This window comes from Palaemon carinicauda, chromosome 19 (assembly GCF_036898095.1).
Source record: "Palaemon carinicauda isolate YSFRI2023 chromosome 19, ASM3689809v2, whole genome shotgun sequence".
Lineage (NCBI taxonomy): Eukaryota > Metazoa > Arthropoda > Malacostraca > Decapoda > Palaemonidae > Palaemon > Palaemon carinicauda.
Window position 1 is genome coordinate 116,401,071 of NC_090743.1, and position 19,537 is coordinate 116,420,607.

General features: G+C 39.6%; 3 protein-coding genes across 4 annotated transcripts in view; 2 read left to right on the plus strand and 1 right to left on the minus strand.

Moving 5' to 3' along the window:
* The window catches only part of LOC137658334 (cuticle protein AMP4-like), a 28,109-nt gene extending 10,209 nt beyond the window's left edge, over positions 1 to 17,900 (minus strand). The window contains exons 1-3 of one of the 2 annotated variants that reach the window (XM_068393004.1): positions 17,755 to 17,900; positions 17,377 to 17,606; positions 16,868 to 17,188 (exon numbers count right to left, since the gene is read on the minus strand). In XM_068393004.1, the coding sequence (XP_068249105.1) occupies positions 16,996 to 17,188; positions 17,377 to 17,606; positions 17,755 to 17,763 (432 nt within the window). In that variant the 5' untranslated portion in view covers positions 17,764 to 17,900 and the 3' untranslated portion in view covers positions 16,868 to 16,995. Of the gene's footprint in view, positions 1 to 16,867; positions 17,189 to 17,376; positions 17,607 to 17,754 lie in introns of those variants that run through there. The other variant, XM_068393006.1, reaches the window with a different exon arrangement.
* On the plus strand, positions 6,302 to 7,286 carry LOC137658332 (cuticle protein AMP4-like). The gene is made up of 3 exons (XM_068393001.1): positions 6,302 to 6,452; positions 6,583 to 6,812; positions 6,968 to 7,286. Exons 1-3 carry the CDS (start codon positions 6,444 to 6,446, stop codon positions 7,158 to 7,160), a joined length of 432 nt encoding a protein of 143 aa, XP_068249102.1. The 5' UTR covers positions 6,302 to 6,443; the 3' UTR covers positions 7,161 to 7,286.
* LOC137658333 (cuticle protein AMP4-like) lies at positions 12,256 to 13,484 on the plus strand. The gene is made up of 3 exons (XM_068393002.1): positions 12,256 to 12,371; positions 12,754 to 12,983; positions 13,171 to 13,484. Exons 1-3 carry the CDS (start codon positions 12,327 to 12,329, stop codon positions 13,361 to 13,363), a joined length of 468 nt encoding a protein of 155 aa, XP_068249103.1. The 5' UTR covers positions 12,256 to 12,326; the 3' UTR covers positions 13,364 to 13,484.
* Positions 17,901 to 19,537: the final 1,637 nt, after the last annotated feature.

Below are 19,537 nucleotides of genomic sequence, written 5' to 3' on the forward strand. Positions count from 1 at the left end.
AATCGTTTATATATTTCCATATTTCCTTTCCTCACTCGGCTATTTTTCCCTGTTCTACCCCTTGAGCTTCTAGCATCTTGCTTTTTCAACTAGGGTTGTAGCTTAGCTTGTAATGATAATAATAATAATAATAATAATAATAATTATTATAATAATAATGATAATAATAATAATGATATCGGAAACGTCCCCGCCTTGTAATCTATTGGACGGGAGTTCGAGCTCTAGTAGTGTCTGCAACCTCAATATCCTTGTGAGCTGAGAATGGGAGATTTGCATAAGCATATACCTATACTTTTTGAGTCATTAGCAGCCATTGGCTGGCTCTCCCTGTTCCAGCTTGGTTGCTTAACATATGTATTTATGGTCAGACTAAAGGACATTGTCCTGTTCCTGGTCTCCGCCATTAATGGACAACCTTTAAAATTTTAAGGCTTTAGAGAAGAAACTGAAGACTTTCTTGTTTTCTAAGTGGTTCGATAATTACCTAAGAATATATACATTAAACAGATCATGTAAGTTATGAAGGGCACATAGTTCCCCTGTGTGACAGGACCAGGAAAGCGAAGTGAAGTAGAGCAAAGTAATATTTCAAACGTAGGAACAAGTTTAATTTCACTAAGTCAATATGAGGGAAGAAAGAGAGATCACACGTTACACACATGTTTGGTTCACGTGTAAACAAATGCACATACATGTGCTTTTTTACGTTGTTCTTCTAATATTCTGTATTTGATTAAGCCAGTTAATCTAAGATTCCAATAGAGACATAAATTACGCTAAATTGGGAAAATCATTAATTCGGACTATCGATAGTTTACGTGTGCGTGTATATGTGTGTGTGTTAACACTTACATAACCCATGCAATGATAAAAAAAACTACGTAATACCAGTTAAATCATTTGAACTAGATTTAAATATCAAAGATGAACTGCTCCAGAATCTCTGACCTTTACAAGTGCCCTGAAAGAGAAATGGCTTCCTTCGGAGCAGATGTTAACCCACGTCACAACATACGGGGGACTTACCTGGGCTTATTGAGAAAGGCTGGGGTTGGTGAGGAAGACTGGGGTTACTAAGGGAAGCTGGGGTTACTAAGAAGCCTGGGGTTACTATGAGAAGCTTGGGTTACAGAGGAAGGCTGAGGTTACAGAGGAAGGCTTGGGTTACTAAGAAAAGCTGGGGTTACAGAAGAAGGCTGGGGTTGATAACGAAGGCTGGGGTTACTAAGGATGGCTTTGATTACTAAGGGAAGCTGGGGTTACAGAGGAAGGCTGGGGTTACTGAGGAAGGCTGGGGTTACAGAGGCAGCCTGGCGTTACTAAGGAAGGCTGGCGTTACTAAGGAAGGCTTGGGTTACTAAGGGAAGCTGGAGTTACAGAGGATGGCTGGTGTTACTAAGGAGGGCTGGGGTTACAGAGGAAGGCTGGGGTTGATAAGGAAGGCTGGGGTTAATAAGGAAGGCTAGGGTTACTAAGGGAAACTGGGGTTAATAAGGAAGGCTAGGGTTACTAAGGGAAACTGGGGTTACTAAGGAAGGCTAGGGTTACATAGGAAGGCTGGGGTTACTAAGGAAGGTTGGGGTTACAGAGGAAAGCTGAGGTTACTAAGGGAAGCTGGGGGTACTATGGGAAGCTTGGGTTACAGAGGAAGGCTGAGGTTACTAAGGAGGGCTGGGGTTATAGAGGAAGGCTTGGGTTTCTAAGAAAAGCTGGGGTTACAGAAGAAGACTGGGGTTAATAAGGAAGGCTGGGGTTAATAAGGAAGGCTGGGGTTAATGAGGAAGACTAGGGTTACTAAGGAAGGCTGGGGTTACTAAGGAAGGCTGGGGTTAATAAAGAATGCTTTGATTACTAAGGGAAGCTGGGGTTATTAAGGAAGGCTGGGGTTATTAAGGAAGGCTGGGGTTATTAAGGAAGGCTGGGGTTACTGAGGAAAGCTGGGGTTACAAAGGAAGGCAGGGGTTACTAAGGAAGGCTGGGGTTAATAAGGAAGGCTGGGGTTAATGAGGAAGACTAGGGTTACTAAGGAAGGCTGGGGTTACTAAGGAAGGCTGGGGTTAATAAAGAATGCTTTGATTACTAAGGGAAGCTGGGGTTATTAAGGAAGGCTGGGGTTATTAAGGAAGGCTGGGGTTACTAAGGAAGGCTGGGGTTACAGAGGCAGCCTGGGGTTACTAAGGAAGGCTGGGGTTACTGAGGAAGGCTGGGGTTACCAAAGAAGGCTGGGGTTACTAAGGGAAGCTGGGGGTACAGAGGAAGGCTGGGGTTACTATGGGAAGCTTGGGTTACAGAGGAAGGCTGAGGTTACTAAGGAGGGCTGGGGTTATAGAGGAAGGCTTGGGTTTCTAAGAAAAGCTGGGGTTACAGAAGAAGACTGGGGTTAATAAGGAAGGATGGGGTTAATAAGGAAGGCTGGGGTTAGTGAGGAAGACTAGGGTTACTGAGGAAAGCTGGGGTTACAAAGGAAGGCTGGGGTTACTAAGGAAGGCTGGGGTTAATAAAGAATGCTTTGATTACTAAGGGAAGTTGGGGTTATTAAGGAAGGCTGGGGTTACTAAGGAAGGCTGGGGTTACAGAGTCAGCATGGGGTTACTAAGGAAGGCTGGGGTTACAGAGGAAGGCTGGGGTTACTAAAGAAGGCTGGGGTTACAGAGGAAGGCTGGGGTTACTAAGGGAACCTGGGGCTACAGAGGAAGGCTGGGGCTATTAAGGAAGGCTAGGGTTACTAGGGAAGGCTAGGGTTACTAAGGGAAAATGGCGTTACTAAGGAAGGCTAGGGTTACTAAGGGAAAATGGCGTAACTAAGGAAGGCTAGGGTTACTAAGGGAAAATGGCGTAACTAAGGAAGGCTAGGGTTACTAAGGGAAAATGGCGTTAATAAGGAAGGCTAGGGTTACTAAGGGAAAATGGCGTTACTAAGGAAGGCTAGGGTTACTAAGGGAAAATGGCGTAACTAAGGAAGGCTAGGGTTACTAAGGGAAAATGGCGTAACTAAGGAAGGCTAGGGTTACTAAGGGAAAATGGCGTTAATAAGGAAGGCTAGGGTTACTAAGGGAAAATGGCGTTACTAAGGAAGGCTAGGGTTACTAAGGGAAAATGGCGTTACTAAGGAAGGCTAGGGTTACTAAGGGAAAATGGCGTTACTAAGGAAGGCTAGGGTTACTAAGGGAAAATGGCGTTACTAAGGAAGGCTAGGGTTACTAAGGGAAAATGGCGTTACTAAGGAAGGCTGAGATTTGGAAAGGCTGGGGTTACAGAGGAAGGCTGGGGTTTCTAAGGAAAACTGGGGTTACAGAGGAAGGTTGGGGTTACAGAGAAAGCCTGGGGTTACTGAGGAAGGCTGGGGTTACTAAGGGAAGCTGGGGTTACAGACAAAGGCTGGGGTACTAAGGAAGGCTTGGGTTACAGAAGAAGGTTAGGGTTACAAAGGGAAGCTGGGGTTACAGATTATGGTTGGGGTCACTAAGAAAGGCTGGGGTTATTGAGGATGGCTGGGGTTAGTGAGGAAGAATGGGGTTACTAAGGAAGGCTGGGGCTACTAAGGAAGGCTAGGGTTACTAAGGGAAACTGGGGTTACTATGGAAGGCTAGGGTTACATAGGAAGACTGGGATTACTAAGGAAAGCTGGGGTTATAGATTAAGGTTGGGGTCACTAAGGAAGGCTGGGGTTATTTACTAAGGAAGGCTGGGGTTACAGAGGAAGGCTGGGGCTACTAAGGAAGGCTGGGGTTACTAAGGAGGGCTAGGGTTACTAGGGAAAACTGGGGTTACTAAGGATATCTGGGGTTACTAAGGAAGGCTGAGGTTACAGGGAAAGGCTGGAGTTACTAAGGAAGGTTGGGGTTACTAAGGAAAGCTGGGGCTACAGATGAGGGCTGGGGTTACTAAGGAAGGCTAAGGTTATAGAGGAAGGTTGGGGTTACTAAGGAAGGCTGGGGTTACAGAGGAAGGCTGGGGGTACTAAGGAAGGCTGGGGTTACTAAGAAAGGCTACGGTTACTAAGGAAGGCTGGGGTTACTAGGGAGGGCTGGGGTTACTAAGGAAAGCTGGGGTTACAGTTTAAGGTTGGGGTCACTAAGGATGGCTGGGGTTAGTGAGGAAGACTGGGGTTACTAAGGAAGTCTTGGGTTACTATGGAAAGCTGAGGTTTCTGAGGAAAGTGGTGGTTACTGATGAAGTATAGAGTTACAAGATATCAATTGCAAAATGCAGTTACGTTTGCTCTAATTACATCAAGATGAGAGAGAGAGAGAGAGAGAGAGAGAGAGAGAGAGAGAGAGAGAGGGGGGGGGGTTAAATTTTGAGCTCTTAGTTAAGAAACGGAAAATGAACTTGAAGTAATTTAAGCCTGCAATATTTTCTCTCTCTCTCTCTCTCTCTCTCTCTCTCTCTCTCTCTCTCTCTCGCAGTTGATAACACCGGAAGTAAGGAAGGAAGAACAGCAAGCGATTACTGAACCGCAACGAAGAAGAGGAAAAAAAAGATGAAGACGAAGAAGAAGCGAACGTGTTGAAGACGAGTTTCATTCCATGGACAGCGAGGGTGGGGGGCGTAGGCATAGGGTTGGTGTGAGGGGGAGGGGTACTGGATGAGCTGAACTCTCGACAAAAACATTGGCAGATTATTCTCCTCTCTCTCTCTCTCTCTCTCTCTCTCTCTCTCTCTCTCTCTCTCTCTCTCTCTCTCTCTCTCTGCAAATTATATCGAGAGACAAAAGGTGGTTATACCAGGGGTTATATGTTTAATAAACTGTATTTTTTTTCATTAATATGACTTTGATTATTCTGTAATATTTGAAATGTTTAGATCGAAGGTCAAACGTGACTAATTATGTATTACCATTAATTTCTTCAATGTTGATATAATTTCATTAAAATTTTGCTTTCGTTTTCAGATAAGGAAACGAAATAAGGGGTTATTTACGTACATATAACAAATATTGATATTTTTTCCAAATATTTTAATCTAAAAACTTTTGATGTATGAAAGGAAAACTAAACGTGTTTAGAAAGATTGGAGACAGTAAGGTTCGTTCAGAAGAGTAGATGATAAAAGGCAACTTCCAAAAGGAAGTTTGTGACACTAGGTGTGTTCACAGAGGAGGGGAAGGCCAGAAACAGATCAAGAAGTTAAAGAACAACACGATGCTTGCAAAATGTCTCTGCACGACTCATTCAGGAGGGCAGATAGTAACCCATGTTCTAGAAACGTTAGTAAGGGAGAGGTTGGGTCATGTTCAAGTGCATCAGGGCATGTTTAGAAAGGTGAAGGATAAAGTACTTTGAAATAAGTTAGTAAGCAAAGGTTCAAAGTTAATAGAATGACAGGCGGTATTGAAAAAAAGATCCGAGAATGTTCAAATGATTGTCTGTCCAACGAAGATATCAAAGGGCAGGTCACGTTCATGGGGATAAAGCCAACACAGGAAATGATTGGCATCGCTCATGAAAACAGTAAAACAGAAATCGAGCAATACTAAATTAACATGATATATTCATGATCATAAGAAAACTAGGAGAGAGAGAGAGAGAGAGAGAGAGAGAGAGAGAGAGAGAGAGAGAGAGGGAGAGAGAGAGAGAGAGAGAGAGAGAGAGAGGGGGGGGGGTGCATGTGCAGTAAGATAATAGGATGACTTAAAGAATTGAGGTTTATTGACAAATGATCGTAAGGTCCAAACACAATTTAATCAGATTTGAAAGACCAAGAAATTAAAGAAAAGTCAATTAAGTTAAAATTTGCAAATGGAATGATGAGAATAATGAAAAAGCAACCAAATTAAAGATGTAAATAATTAAAGAGATATAAAATAAGCCAATTAACAATCAAGAAAGCAAAAATTTGGAAGGGCAAAGAACTAGAGTAACGAAAGCGAGTTTTATCACTCAAGATACCCTCTTTTATTGGCTGCCTGATGTCGTAACACCTCGTTTAAAACTAGAACAACACAAGTCTTTGATCTTTATCGTTCTGGTAACAATAGGAAAAAACAACTAACTAAGACCATATGGCCACACGAAGGCATACGTAAGTGCACTAAACTTCGCGCCAAAATCTTGAAAAAAAAAAGGTTCCTGATAATGTAAACAAAAGCTTCTTCTTTCTTCACGAATGCAGGACATCTGGTCATTGAAAAAATCAAGAAAAGTTAACAGAATGACAGTAATAACTAAGCCCTCTCGCGGGAGTCCAACTGACCTTTTGTATAGTAAAGAAGCTTTTCCTGAACATCAGATGACGTCCAGGTTACGCAGGTTTTGTTTTAAGCAGAGCTGAGAAATGAGAGAAGGTCGAGGGTCAGAACCAGTTGCTTTCGGCTGCTGGGATCAACAACTGGAGCACAGGGTGACCTTGAGTGATTGCCTCTCACTCGCCTCTTTGTAGTATATAAGGCGGACGTCCGATGCAGTCCTCACATTCCGACTCGAAAAAGACACTTCAACATGAACACCGTAAGTCCGAAGATACGAATTTTGAAAAAAAAATATCTTTTAACTGCATTTAAAGAAAATGACTCAATAAGATCTTAACTTTAAGTTTATTCCAAAGCTAAAGTTTTTTTTTTTTTGCATCATTCCTCAGGCTCTGTTCTTCGTCCTCCTGGCCGTGGCCTCAGCTGCCCCAGCTCCCGAAAAGTTAGCCGATGCAGGAGGGGCTGCCCCACTGCCAATTGCCATCGTCCGACAAGTGCAGGTCAACCCAGACGCCCTCGGAGCCCACAGCTCCGACTTCGAATCCGCCAATGGCATCGTCTTCCAATTCTCTGGATCCGAGGGAGTCCTCGGTGGAGCCAACATGATTGGATCTTACAGGTTGGTTCAGCTTAGAAGCATTTGACATCTGTTAATGACATTAATTATTTTAATTTTAAGTTTACAAGTAATTAGGGTTGCTTTTCATTTTGAAATTGACTGCAATAGACTTTATTCAACACAAAAACTATCTAACAAAATATCTTTTCGACCAGTTATCCTCAGGAAGATGGAACCTTAGCTTCAGTCTCCTTCGTGGCCGACGAGAACGGATTCCAGCCCCAGTCCTCGTTGTTGCCAGTGGCTCCAGCCTTCCCCCACCCAATCCCACAGTTCGTCCTCGACCAGATCGAGTTCGCCCGTCTTGAGGACGAGCGCAGAGCGAAAGAAGGAGTAACTGAAGCCTAAGGCCTACACAAATGTTTTAGTTTAAGACGCGTTTTGTTTCTTTCAAGTTACGTGTTTAAGTTTCCCGTCTTCCAGGACTCTTGTTCTATGTCATGTGATCCGTTTTCGAATAAATGAAAATATAAGTTTTGCGTTTTAATAGAATCTATATTATATTGAAAAGATATTCACAATTAAAACGGTAGATTTCTGACTTTGATAAAAATAGCAAACCTACCAATTCTAAGAGATTCTGTGGGACTTGAAAAGATTTTTGAATTTCTAATTAGCTTCTCGGTTCCCTGAAATTAAAACACTCTTGATGGACCTTGATGCTTATGGAAGTGTATACTCAAATTATAATTTTCCTTTATTTTTTTTATAAACACTGCAGATTTCTTAGCTCCAAAGTTATCTGATATTCTGTGCAAGTTAACAAGAAGAGGAACTTTTAGCACTTTTTGGAGAATGGGTAATGTTACTCCATTAAGTAATTGTATTTGTGGTAGCTCAAGTTCAGCCATTTACTACCCAATATCCATAACTCCCATATTATCAAAAATAGTATGCAATGTGATTTTCGAAAAAGCCTTGGAACACATTTGGAACACATTTGGCTGTGTTAATCACGAGGTACTTCTTTTCAAACTCAAACAGTTGGGAGTGGGTGGGTCTTTTCTTAGAATTATTATTGATTTTTGGTGATTGTTGGTGATGGGCACCATAGTGAGTATAGAAATGTGATCTCTGGTGTTCCTCAGGGTAGTATTCTTGACCCATTACTTTTCACACAATATACTTATGATATGTGATTTGGCCTAGAAAACAAGCTCGTTGCATATGCAGATGATGATACTCTCTTTGCATCAATTCCATCTCCTATATGTAGATTTGGGGTTGCTGAATCCCTTAGTAGAGATCTAGCTGAAATTAGTGCATTGTGCAAATTATGGGGCATGAAGGTGAAACCTAACAAAACTCAAAGTATGATTGTAAGCAGGTCAAGGACAGTGGCTCGGATTTCTGCATTTATGTTTCTTTAACTCTATACGACTCCTTTGAAATTTTACATTTAAGAAATACATTCGGTCTGTTTCTCTTTCAGTGGCACAAAAAAGGCTTATTAGGAAAGTCTTTTAAGATTTTTTGGGATCGATCTATTCTGAGGAAGTGCTGTATTTTAATTATTTTATTCTGCTGTGTTTTGAGTATTGTTCTCCTGTCTAGTCTTCAGCTGCTGATTCTCACCTTAATTTGTTGGACAGGAATTTCGGTCTATTAAATATCTTATTCCTTATCTAGATATTAATCTCTGGCACCGTCGTTCAATTAGTTCATTATGCATGTTGCATAAGATTCTTTATAATTCTGACCATCCTTTACATTCAGATCTTCCTGAACTGTACCATCCTATATTTAGTACTTGGTACAGAGCTGAATCTAACAGTCATTTCTTCTCCATCATAGGGCTCGACATTACACAATATTCAGAATTTTTATTCTAACTGTGAACAGGTGTAGGAATGATCTTCCTAATCAGGCAGTTGAATCGGTGGAACTTCAGAAGTTCAAACCTTGCAGCGAATATTTTTATGATGAACAGGCTGATATAAGTTTCTTTTCATAGTATTATGACGGATCTATTTTAACATTGTTACTGGTCTTAGAATATTTTATATTAATTATTAATTACTTCTCATGTAGTTTATTTTTTCCTTTTTTCCTTTTCTCATTGGGCTAGTTTTACCTATTGGAGCCCTTGGGCTTATAGCATCCTGCTTTTCCAATGATGATGATGATTATTATTATTATTATTATTATTATTATTATTGTTATTATTATTATTATCACTAGCTAAACTACAATCCTAGTTGGAAAAGCAGAATGCTATAAGACCGAGGTCTTCAACAGGGAAAATAGCCCTGTGAGGAAAGAAAATAAAGAAACTACAAGAAAGGTAATTAATAATTAAAATAAAATATTTTAAGAACTGTAACAACATTAAAATAAACAATTCAAATAAAAACTATAAAAACTTCAAAAAAACAAGAGGAAGAGAAATAAGATAGAATAGTGTACCCAAGTGTACCCTGAAGCAAGAGAACTCTAACCCAAGATAGTGGAAGACCATGTATAGAGGCTATTGCACTACCCAAGAATAGAGAACAATGGTTTGATTTTGGAGCGTCCTTCTCCTAGAAGAGCTGCTTTTAGAGTTGTATCTTAGCTAGTAATAAAATGATAGATCACATTCTAAAGTGTCTTTAGGAAATTAAAGAATTCTTAAGCTTCTTAGGAATTGTTTAATCAATTAAACTTCAAAATTCCTGAATTAGCCTCATAGCTGTCATAATTCCCAAACGTTCTCTAAGAACCGGAGAAAATCATCATCTTTTCTGTGAACTTAATAAATTTCTATGTCATCAATAAGCGAATATAGTGAATATAATCCTTCTGAATTCTGGACAATAAAAAATGGTAGGACTTTGAGATATCAAAATAATCAAGTTTCCTTGGTTATTGAACTATGAACAAGTCTATTACAAAGCAAAAATACTTTCTATTCTCATCATTTATCTATTTCCTTGTTTCCTTTCCTCACTAGGCTATTTTTTCCTGTTGGAGCCCTTGGGCTTATAATATCTTGCTTTTTCAACTAAGGTTGTAGCTTGGCTAATAATAATAATAATAATAATAATAATAATAATGATAATAATAATATTAATAATAATGATAATAATAATAATAATAATAATAATAATAATAATAATAATAATAATAATAATAATAATAATAAATAGTATTATATAGAATTCTGGGGACTGGCCAAATTCAAGTCTCTCTGGAAGGTGTTATAATTTGTGCAGCAGAAAGAATTCTTAAGATTAGAAATTAACAAAGGAAATAACGTGTACAGTATAGAAATTAAAAACTCCCTCACGCCGGAGTTAAAAACACGGCTTCTTTTAAGTCACTCGTCACTCCAAGAAGTTACGTTTTATTAACTAGTGCAAGGTATTTCTCAATCAAGATATGTTAGATTCAATCTCTAAGACCTACTAATAACTGGTGTTAGATCCAGTCTCTAACACCTACTAATAATTGGTCAAAATCTAAAGACTTTGTGATACTATTAAAGTTCCAAGAGTTTTTGGAAACTGGCCAAACTCCTGAAAATTTATAGGAACTGGCCCAGCCACAAGTCTCTCTGGAAGCTGGCCAAAGTCCAAGGACTTTATGATAACTGGTTAAAGACCCATGACTTTTTGTATACTAGTCAAAGTATCAAGATTTCTTGGATACTGGCTAAAGTTCTCTAACTTTCTGGGAGCTGGTTCAAGTTCTAGCTTGTTTTAAGACTGGTCAAAGTCACAACACTTTCCAAAAATCAGTTAAAGTCTCAAGATTTCTTAATTACTGGCTAAAGTCCACCAACTTTCTTGAAAGTGGTTAAAGTTCAAGAATTACTTTAAAAGTAGCCAAAGTCCCAAGACTTTCTAGAGACCATTCAGTCTTCTGACTTCTTGGATACTGGCTAAAGGCCCCTAACTTTCTGGGAATTGGTTAAAGTCCAAGACTTTATTTAAAGCTGGTCAAAGTTCCAAGCCTTTCTAGAAACCAGTAAAAGTCTCAAGAGTGGTTGGAAATGACAAAGAATTCCTTAAGCCCTAACCAAAGACCCTAATGTTTTAAGAACAGACTCAAGTCCTAAAGAACATTTGGAATTGACAAACCACCCAGGATTCACCCTGATTTGACAATAGTCTGCAAAGTGATAAGGATTGGCTAAATTCCTAAGATTCTGGTACCTGACAAAATTCCTGTGCATCTCATGGACAGTGATCAAAATCTTGGTCCTTCAGACATCTTGAAAGTAGCTATTATGGAAGTTTTCTTTGAGAATTATTTAAGTACAAAATTTTACTGGGAATAGTTGAAGATTATAGAAGTTCCTACTTTTTCATGGGAACTAAATGAGAGGGAGAGTAAGTAAGATATAATAAACAATAGCGTATTTTAAATGGAACACACACACACACACATATATATGTGTGTATATATATATATACATATATATATATATATATATATATATAGAGAGAGAGAGAGAGAGAGAGAGAGAGAGAGAGAGAGAGAGAGAGAGAGAGAGAGAGAGAGAGAGAGAGAGAGAGAGTAAAATGAAGGTACAGAACCAAAATAAAAATAACTAAAATAAAAATACAATTATTGTAAGATGTTTTAAATAGAACAGAGAGAGAGAGAGAGAGAGAGAGAGAGAGAGAGAGAGAGAGAGAGAGAGAGAGAGAGAGAGATGCATAACCAAATACAAAACAAGTAAAATAAAAAAAACAAGAGATGTAACTAACCATTTTACTCCTGAACTTCTGTGTAGAAGACTGAGAGAGAGAGAGAGAGAGAGAGAGAGAGAGAGAGAGAGAGAGAGAGAGAGAGAGAGATTAACTTCTGAACTCTTGAAAAAAACATCGGATAAAACATCAACTCACTTCCGGAAGAGATAGAAAAAATAGAAGAAGAATTGTTACTGATGTTCACTGAAGCACGACAGAAGATGTTACCTGAAGAGAAGTCTGTTGGAGACCGGATTTTGTAACGTAATGTTTCTTAGAAAAATTTGGATCAAAATCTTCAAGTGGAACTTGTAAATCTGTTGTTATTTAGAAGATATAAGAGCAACACCGAACACAATTTATCTAAAAACAACGACAATAATATCGAAACTACTATTACTACTACGACTACTAATACAAATGATGATAACAATAATAATACCTTTTCAGATATGTGCACTAATCTGTAGAATGAATTATCCGAACATGAAACAAACTGAATAAAGCAAGGGGGGAGAGAGAGAGAGAGAGAGAGAGAGAGAGAGAGAGAGAGAGAGAGAGAGAGAGAGAGAGAGAGAGAGAGAGAGTATCTCCTTAATGTCCACTTTCAAGTCATTATCTCCTTTCACTTTTAATATACTCAACACAAAAATGAGAAAAAAGATGAAAATAAAACTGCCAGACGAACTCTAGCGATGATCTAGAATTCTAGATCATCTCCTGTAGGAGACGAGGTCATCTTAACGACCTGTTACAACGCCCCTGCATAGAGACAGGTTCTGAAAGGTGACCTTGGGTCAAGTGACCCTCCTCTCGTATATAAAGCAGTCGGAGGCAGATGCTTCTCACAGACGAACCTCGACCACTTATCGACATGAAGACCGTGAGTTAATACAAGAGGAGTTTGAATATTCCTTTTCTGGTATTCTGCATTCTTATAATAATGTCTTTATGGTTAATTGAAGAATACTACAGGTGGATATGATTAGATTTATTTGATACAAATATATACAGCAGATCCTTTTGATTTTTCTTTGATAATTGGAATATTTAAGAAGGATTCAAATGTTTGATAACTTCTGATAGGAAGTTGAACTTTTGGATTTTTTCAAAACAATAAGTTTTAGTATTTTCTAATCTCAAAATACCGGAGTTTTAGAAAACAAATATGGAATTGTTTACGCCTAAAACTTTGACACTTTTCGCTGGAAGGAATTTTTCACTAAATAAATTTTAATTTAGTCTTTGAAAACTCAAATTTTCAGGCCGTATTCTTCACCGTATTGGCTTTGGCCACAGCTGCCCCAGCTCCCGAAAAGTTAGCCGATGCAGGAGGGGCTGCCCCACTTCCAATTGCCATCGTCCGCCAAGTACAGGTCAACCCAGACGCCCTCGGAGCCCACAGCTCCGACTTCGAATCCGCCAATGGTATCGTCTTCCAGTTCTCTGGATCCGAGGGAGTCCTCGGAGGAGCCAACATGATCGGATCTTACAGGTTGGTTTATTTAAGAAGCCTTTGACATCCGTTATTTCACAACACTGACATCAATATGTATCATAACATTTGATAAACAACTATTAATGTTTATAACAAAAATTCTTTTTGATCTATATTGTGAATATTCTAATTGTTGACATCAAGAAGTGTAACTAAACTTAATCGAACTTTTTCAATCCCGTAGTTACCCTCAAGCCGACGGAACCTTAGCTTCAGTCTCCTTCGTGGCCAACGAGAACGGATTCCAGCCCCAGTCCTCGTTGCTGCCAGTGGCTCCAGCCTTCCCCCACCCAATCCCACAGTTCGTCCTCGACCAGATCGAGTTCGCCCGTCTCGAGGACGAGCGCAGAGCGAGAGGAGGAGTAACCGAAGCCTAAGGCCTACAAGAAATGTTTTAATTTTGACGTGTTTTGTTTCTTTGAAGTTACGTATTTAAGTTTCCCGTCTTCCAGGACTCCTAATCTATGTGATTCGTTTTCGAATAAATGAAAATAGAAATTTTGAGTTTTAATTTGGACTTTTGATAGAATTTATGCAATGTTTGCTAGAATTCTTTTATTTATAAACAAACTGTTCAGAAATATCAAGCAAATCCTCTCCGTAATGAAAACATTATGGATAATGTCCTTGAGAATAAGAAAAACTTGATAATGAAAATAAGAAAAAAAGTTTCGAGACCTGATCAAATTCAATAGTTTCTTGTAGTATCTGGAACCTCACCATCCTTGTGAGCTAAGGATAGCGGATTTGGGAGAGCCTATAATTCAATCTGTTGAGTCATCAAGAGCCATTACCTGGCCCCCAGTCCTAATTCGGGTGAAGAGGAAGCTTGGGCGCTGATCATATTTATATATGGCCAATCTTTATGGCATTGCCGTAAGCAGCCATTGTCTGGCCCTCCCTGGTCCTAGCTTTGGTGGAGAGGGAGCTTTGGTGCTGATCATATTTATATATGGCCAGTCTTTATGGCATTGTCTTGCTGGGGCATTGGCACTGTCCCTTGCCTCTGCCATTCATGAGCGACCTTAGAATCTCTTTAAACCTTTTAGTGATATTGTTTTATTGTTTAGAAGGGGTTTGATTTGCCCCTTTTTTAGGGTTCATCTAAAGAATGTAAATCAGTAGCTAAATATATGACATTGATTTTACTTTCAAATATTCGGTAGAATGTCGACTTTTGCGCTCCAAGGTGACTGACATTTGATTCGTTCAAGAACAGAGTTCCTCTCAAACTTCCTGGCATCGAGGTTGAGATTGACGAGCCAACATCACTAAAGGCAACTGTGTTGTTAATCAGTTTGCACTGATCTCTGGACAACTTATCGTGACCTGCATTTCCTCGGGCCAAACAACCTGATGGTGAATCACACCATAGAGGTTGTGACCTCCGAAATCCATGATATCCACATTCAGAACATCGAACGTTTATGGAGATAGGTCAGGGAGTGGATCAAAAAGCCTGTCATTCGAGAAAATTACTTGTATCAAACATAACAGACACGTTACACGTCTCGAACTGTCGTCCTAACCGTGCTATGGCTCCTCGCTGCTAAAAGGAAGGACGCTGGGGAATGGTACAACACATGAACATAGGGTAACAGGGTCGAAGCAATGTCAGGCAGGGCAGCCGATTGGGACTACGGTATACACCAAAGCCAAAGAAAAGCCCTTCAAAAAGAAGGCAACTGCGCTTACCCCATACAATTGGGAAAAATCATTTTAATAGAAGAAGATACATTGCTAGGTGTTTATTCATGAAATATCACAAAGCTTATCCTGATACTTTGCTACACACTTCCCTACGCTATGTCTTTAAGCTGTACTCCCATGTGAGTCAATGATCGGCTACTACACAGCCTGAAGAGCCATCTACCGACGACCTGAAGGTCCTACCCAGCATCAGACATTAAAGGAAGGGCACGGCGTCCTCAGTTAGGGATCCCTACAGTATTATAGGTTTTATTCCTGTGTCTGTTTCCCTTGTGAAATGTGTTTTTTAGGTATGTAAATATGTCTGGAAAAACCGTAGCGTCACTTCCGACATGAAGGTGTGGGTGATTGGATAAAGAAAGTCACGTGATATGGGCTAAAAGTCATGTGACGATAAAGAGAGCGCTGATTGGTCATTTACATGAAGATTGCAAAGAGCAGCTAGCTTCTAATCCTAAAGGAAAATGGGAATATGTATATAATTATATTATATATAGAGAAATTGTGCGTTTGGAACAAAAGTTACATAATGAAAGGGATTTGGTAGGAATAGCGTCAAGAGGATATGAATATGCTTCACGGCATTCACACAAGTGCGGCTCACAAGAGAGCTGAGTTTTTAAGGTATGCAACATAAGTTCAGTACGATGGACAAGGATGATGATGAGATGAGAACCAATGCCACGAAGCAGTGACTAGACTGGAAGGAGTACGGAGCTGAAAAATCCATGGGGAATGTATCCACAATTTAAAGGTTTACAGGCCACTCATGAATGGGAGAGGCAAGGGACAGTGACATTGCCCTATTCTCGCAGGACAATGACCTAGAGACTGACCATATATACGATCAGCGGCTAAACCCTCTCTCCACCCAAGCTAGGACCAAAGAGAGCCAGGCAAGGGCTGATGATGCTCCCCGAACCAGCCATCTTTAGCTCACAAGGATGGTGAGGTTGCACCGACTAAAAGAACTAACGGGTTTGAGCGGGACTCGAACCCCCGTCTGGCGATCACCAGTCAGGGACGTTACCACATCGGCCACAACTCTAAGGGCCCTTAAACCCTTGCTTCTTCTGAGCTTGAGAAATTTCCCTTTTTTGTATACTGTCCTTATTGGCTGAGCGCCACCGAGGAAATTAGTGTAAACATTTACCTGGATGTCGGCAATTTGAGAGAATTGGTAGGTAGTAAGTTGGCCAGGGCACCAGCCACCCGTACAGATACAACAGCTAAAGAGTTATTGGGCCCTTTGACTGGCTAGACAGTACTACTTTCATGATTGGATCCTTCTCTCTAGTTACGGCTCATTTTTCTCTTCCCTTTGAATAGTCTGGCCTATTCTTTACATATTCTTCTCTGTCCTCATACAGCTGACAACACTGCTATTACCAAACAATTTTTCTTCGTTCAAGAGGTTACTGACTGGACTGTAATTGTTTATTGGTTACTTTCCTCTTGGTGAGGGTAGAAGAGACTCTTTAGCTATGGTAAGCAGCTCTTCTAGGAGAAGAATACGCCAAAGTCATGCTAAAGTTCTCTAGTCTTGGGTAGTGCCATAGCCTCTGTACCACGGTCTTCCACTGTCTTGGGGTAGAGTTCTCTTGCTTAAGAAGGGTACACCCAGGCACGCTATTATATTTGTTCCCTTGTTTCTTTTCCTCACTAGTCTATATTCCCTGTTGGAACCCTTGGAATTAGAGCACCCTGCTTTTTTAAGTAGGGTTATAGTTTTGCAAATAATAATAATAATAATAATAATAATAATAATAATAAGTTACCAGGGACATTCATATCTTATTTAAATTCAGGTTTTCTCATTTTGGGACGATTTATATAATGATCTTTATTTTGTATTGTATCAATTTTATTTGTTCATATAGATGTTTACTATCTTTGAGAGTCCTCAATTTCCTTTTATTTACGAGAGAGTTTATAAATGGTTTTAGATCCCACAGAATCTCTTTGATTTGGTATTTTTTTTATTTTCACTAAGCAGTCGGTTTTTTTTTTTTTTTTTTTTTTTTTTTTTTTTTTTTTTTTTTTTTTTTACATTTCAATGATGAATAATACATTCCAGAAGTTATATTTCTGACAAGTTTGGTTTTAGATATTAAGATTTTTTTTTTCTACTTAGTATGGTTTCCATTTAGATTCAAAATTAAAACTCAAAATTAATGTTTTCATTTATTCGAAAAAGGATCACATGACATAGAACAAGAGTCCTGAAAGACGGGAAACTTAAACACGTAACTTCAAAGAAAAAAAAAACGCGCCTTAAATTAAAACATTTTTGTAGGCCTTAGGCTTCAGTTACTCCTTCTTTCGCTCTGCGCTCGTCCTCGAGACGGGCGAACTCGATCTGGTCGAGGACGAACTGTGGGATTGGATGGGGGAAGGCTGGAGCCACTGGCAACAACGAGGACTGGGGCTGGAATCCGTTCTCGTTGGCCACGAAGGAGACCTCAGCTAAGGTTCCGTCTTCTTGTGGGTAACTGCGAGATTGAAAAAGTTCGATTAAGTTGAGTTATACTTCTTGATGTCAACAATGAAAGCATTCTTGATGTAGAACCAAAGAGAATTTTTGGTACCAATAGTAAAGGTTGTTTCTCAAATGTTATAATGCATATTGATGTCAGTGTTGTTAAGTAACGGATGTCAATTGCTTCTAAACTGAACCAACCTGTAAGATCCAATCATGTTGGCTCCACCGAGGACTCCCTCGGATCCAGAGAATTGGAAGACGATGCCATTGGCGGATTCGAAGTCGGAGCTGTGGGCTCCGAGGGCGTCTGGGTTGACCTGTACTTGGCGAACGATGGCAATTGGCAGTGGGGCAGCCCCTCCTGCATCGGCTAACTTTTCGGGAGCTGGGGCAGCTGAGGCCACGGCCAGGAGGACGAAGAACAGAGCCTGAGGAATGATGCAAAAAAAAAAAAATAAATAAATAAATAAATAAATTTAGATTTGGAATAAACTTAAAGTTAGATTTCATTGAGTCATTTTCTTTAAATGCAGTTAAAAGATAATTTTTTTTCAAAATTCGTATCTTCGGACTTACGGTGTTCATGTTGAAGTGTCTTTTTCGAGTCGGAATGTGAGGACTGCATTGGACGTCCGCCTTATATACTACAAAGAGGCGAGTGAGAGGCAATCACTCAAGGTCACCCTGTGCTCCAGTTGTTGATCTCAGCAGCCGAAAGCAACTGGTTTTCACCTTCGACCTTTTCTCAGCGTAAAACAAAACCGGGAAAAGCTTCTTTAATATACAAAGGGTCAGTTGGACCGCCGCGAGACGTCTTGGTTATTACTGTCCCTCTGTCGGCGATCTTTTTCGATGACATGATGTCATTCGTTCGTGAAAAAAGAAGATTTTGTTTACATTAGCGTGAATGTTTTACAAGTTTTTTTTGGCGCGAAATTTAGTAGCATACATCTGTCATCGTGTGGCCAGATGGTCTTGGTTGTACCAGAATGATAAAGATCGAACACGTGTGGTGTTCTAGTTTTAAACGAAGCGTTACGACAACAGGCAGCCAATAAAAATGGGTATCTTGAGTGATAAAACTCTCTTTTGTTACTCTAGTTCTTTGGCCTTCCGTATCTCACATTTTTATTGCTCTCTTCATTATTAATTTTCTTATTTCATACTTCCTTAATTATTTACATCTTTTCTTATGTTGCTTTTTATTTATTTCTTTTAACCCGTTTGGAAATTCTTCGCTTATTTTATTTTTCTTTAGTTTCATGATCTGAGTAAATGATGTTTGGACCTTACGATCATTTGTTAATAAATCTTATTTCTTCCAGAAATCTTAAACATACCAGATCATGTTTGCCTCGCTAACACACCATTTCTATTGCATACTTTTTTAAAGCTGTCAACTTATCTTAAATAAACTGTCTCTCTCTCTCTCTCTCTTTCTCTCTCTCTCTCTCTCTCTGCTACTTTACTTATTTACTTATTTTACTTATTTAAAGGGCACCAGCCACCTGTTGAGATACTACCGCTAGAAAGTTATGGGGGTCCTTTGACTGGCCAGACAGTACTACATTAAACCCTTCTCCCTGGTTACGGTTCACTTTGCCTACACATACACCGAATAGTCTGGCCTATTCTTTACAGATTATCTTCTGTCCTCATACACCTGACAACACAGATTACCAAACAATTCTTCTTCACTCAAGGGGTTACTGCACTGTAATTGTTCAGTGGTCACTTTCCTCTTCGTAAGGGTAGAAAAGACTTTTTAGCTATGGTAAGCAGCTCCTTTAGGAGAAGTCTTGGGTAGTGTCATAGCCTCTGTCTTCCACTGTCTTGGGTTAGAGTTCTTTTGCTTGAGGGTACACTCGGGCAAACTATTCTATCTTTTTTCTCTTCCTCTGGTTTGGTAAAGTTTTTATAGCTTTTATAGGAAATTTTAATTTTGGTGTCGTAGCTTTTCTTAAAAGTTTATTTTTTCTTATTTCCTTTCCTCACTGGGCTATTTTCCCTGTTGGAGCCTCTGGGCTTGTAGCATTCTGCTTTTCCAACTAAGGGTATAGCTAAGCAAGTAAGAATAATAACTGTTTTGCTAACTGTCTTCATGAACGGTGCCAATCATTTCCTGTGGTCTCATGAAAGGCTTTATCCTCATGAACGCGACCTGCCATTTGATATCTTTGTTAGACAGACAATCATTTGAACATTCTCGGATCTTTGTTTCAATACGTCCTGTCATCCTGTTAACTTTGAACCTTTGCTTACCAACTTATTTCAAAGTACTTTATCCTTCACCATCCTTCTGAACGTATTCAGTTATATCTATTTAAACAAGGTATATGTTATACCTTTCTAAACATAT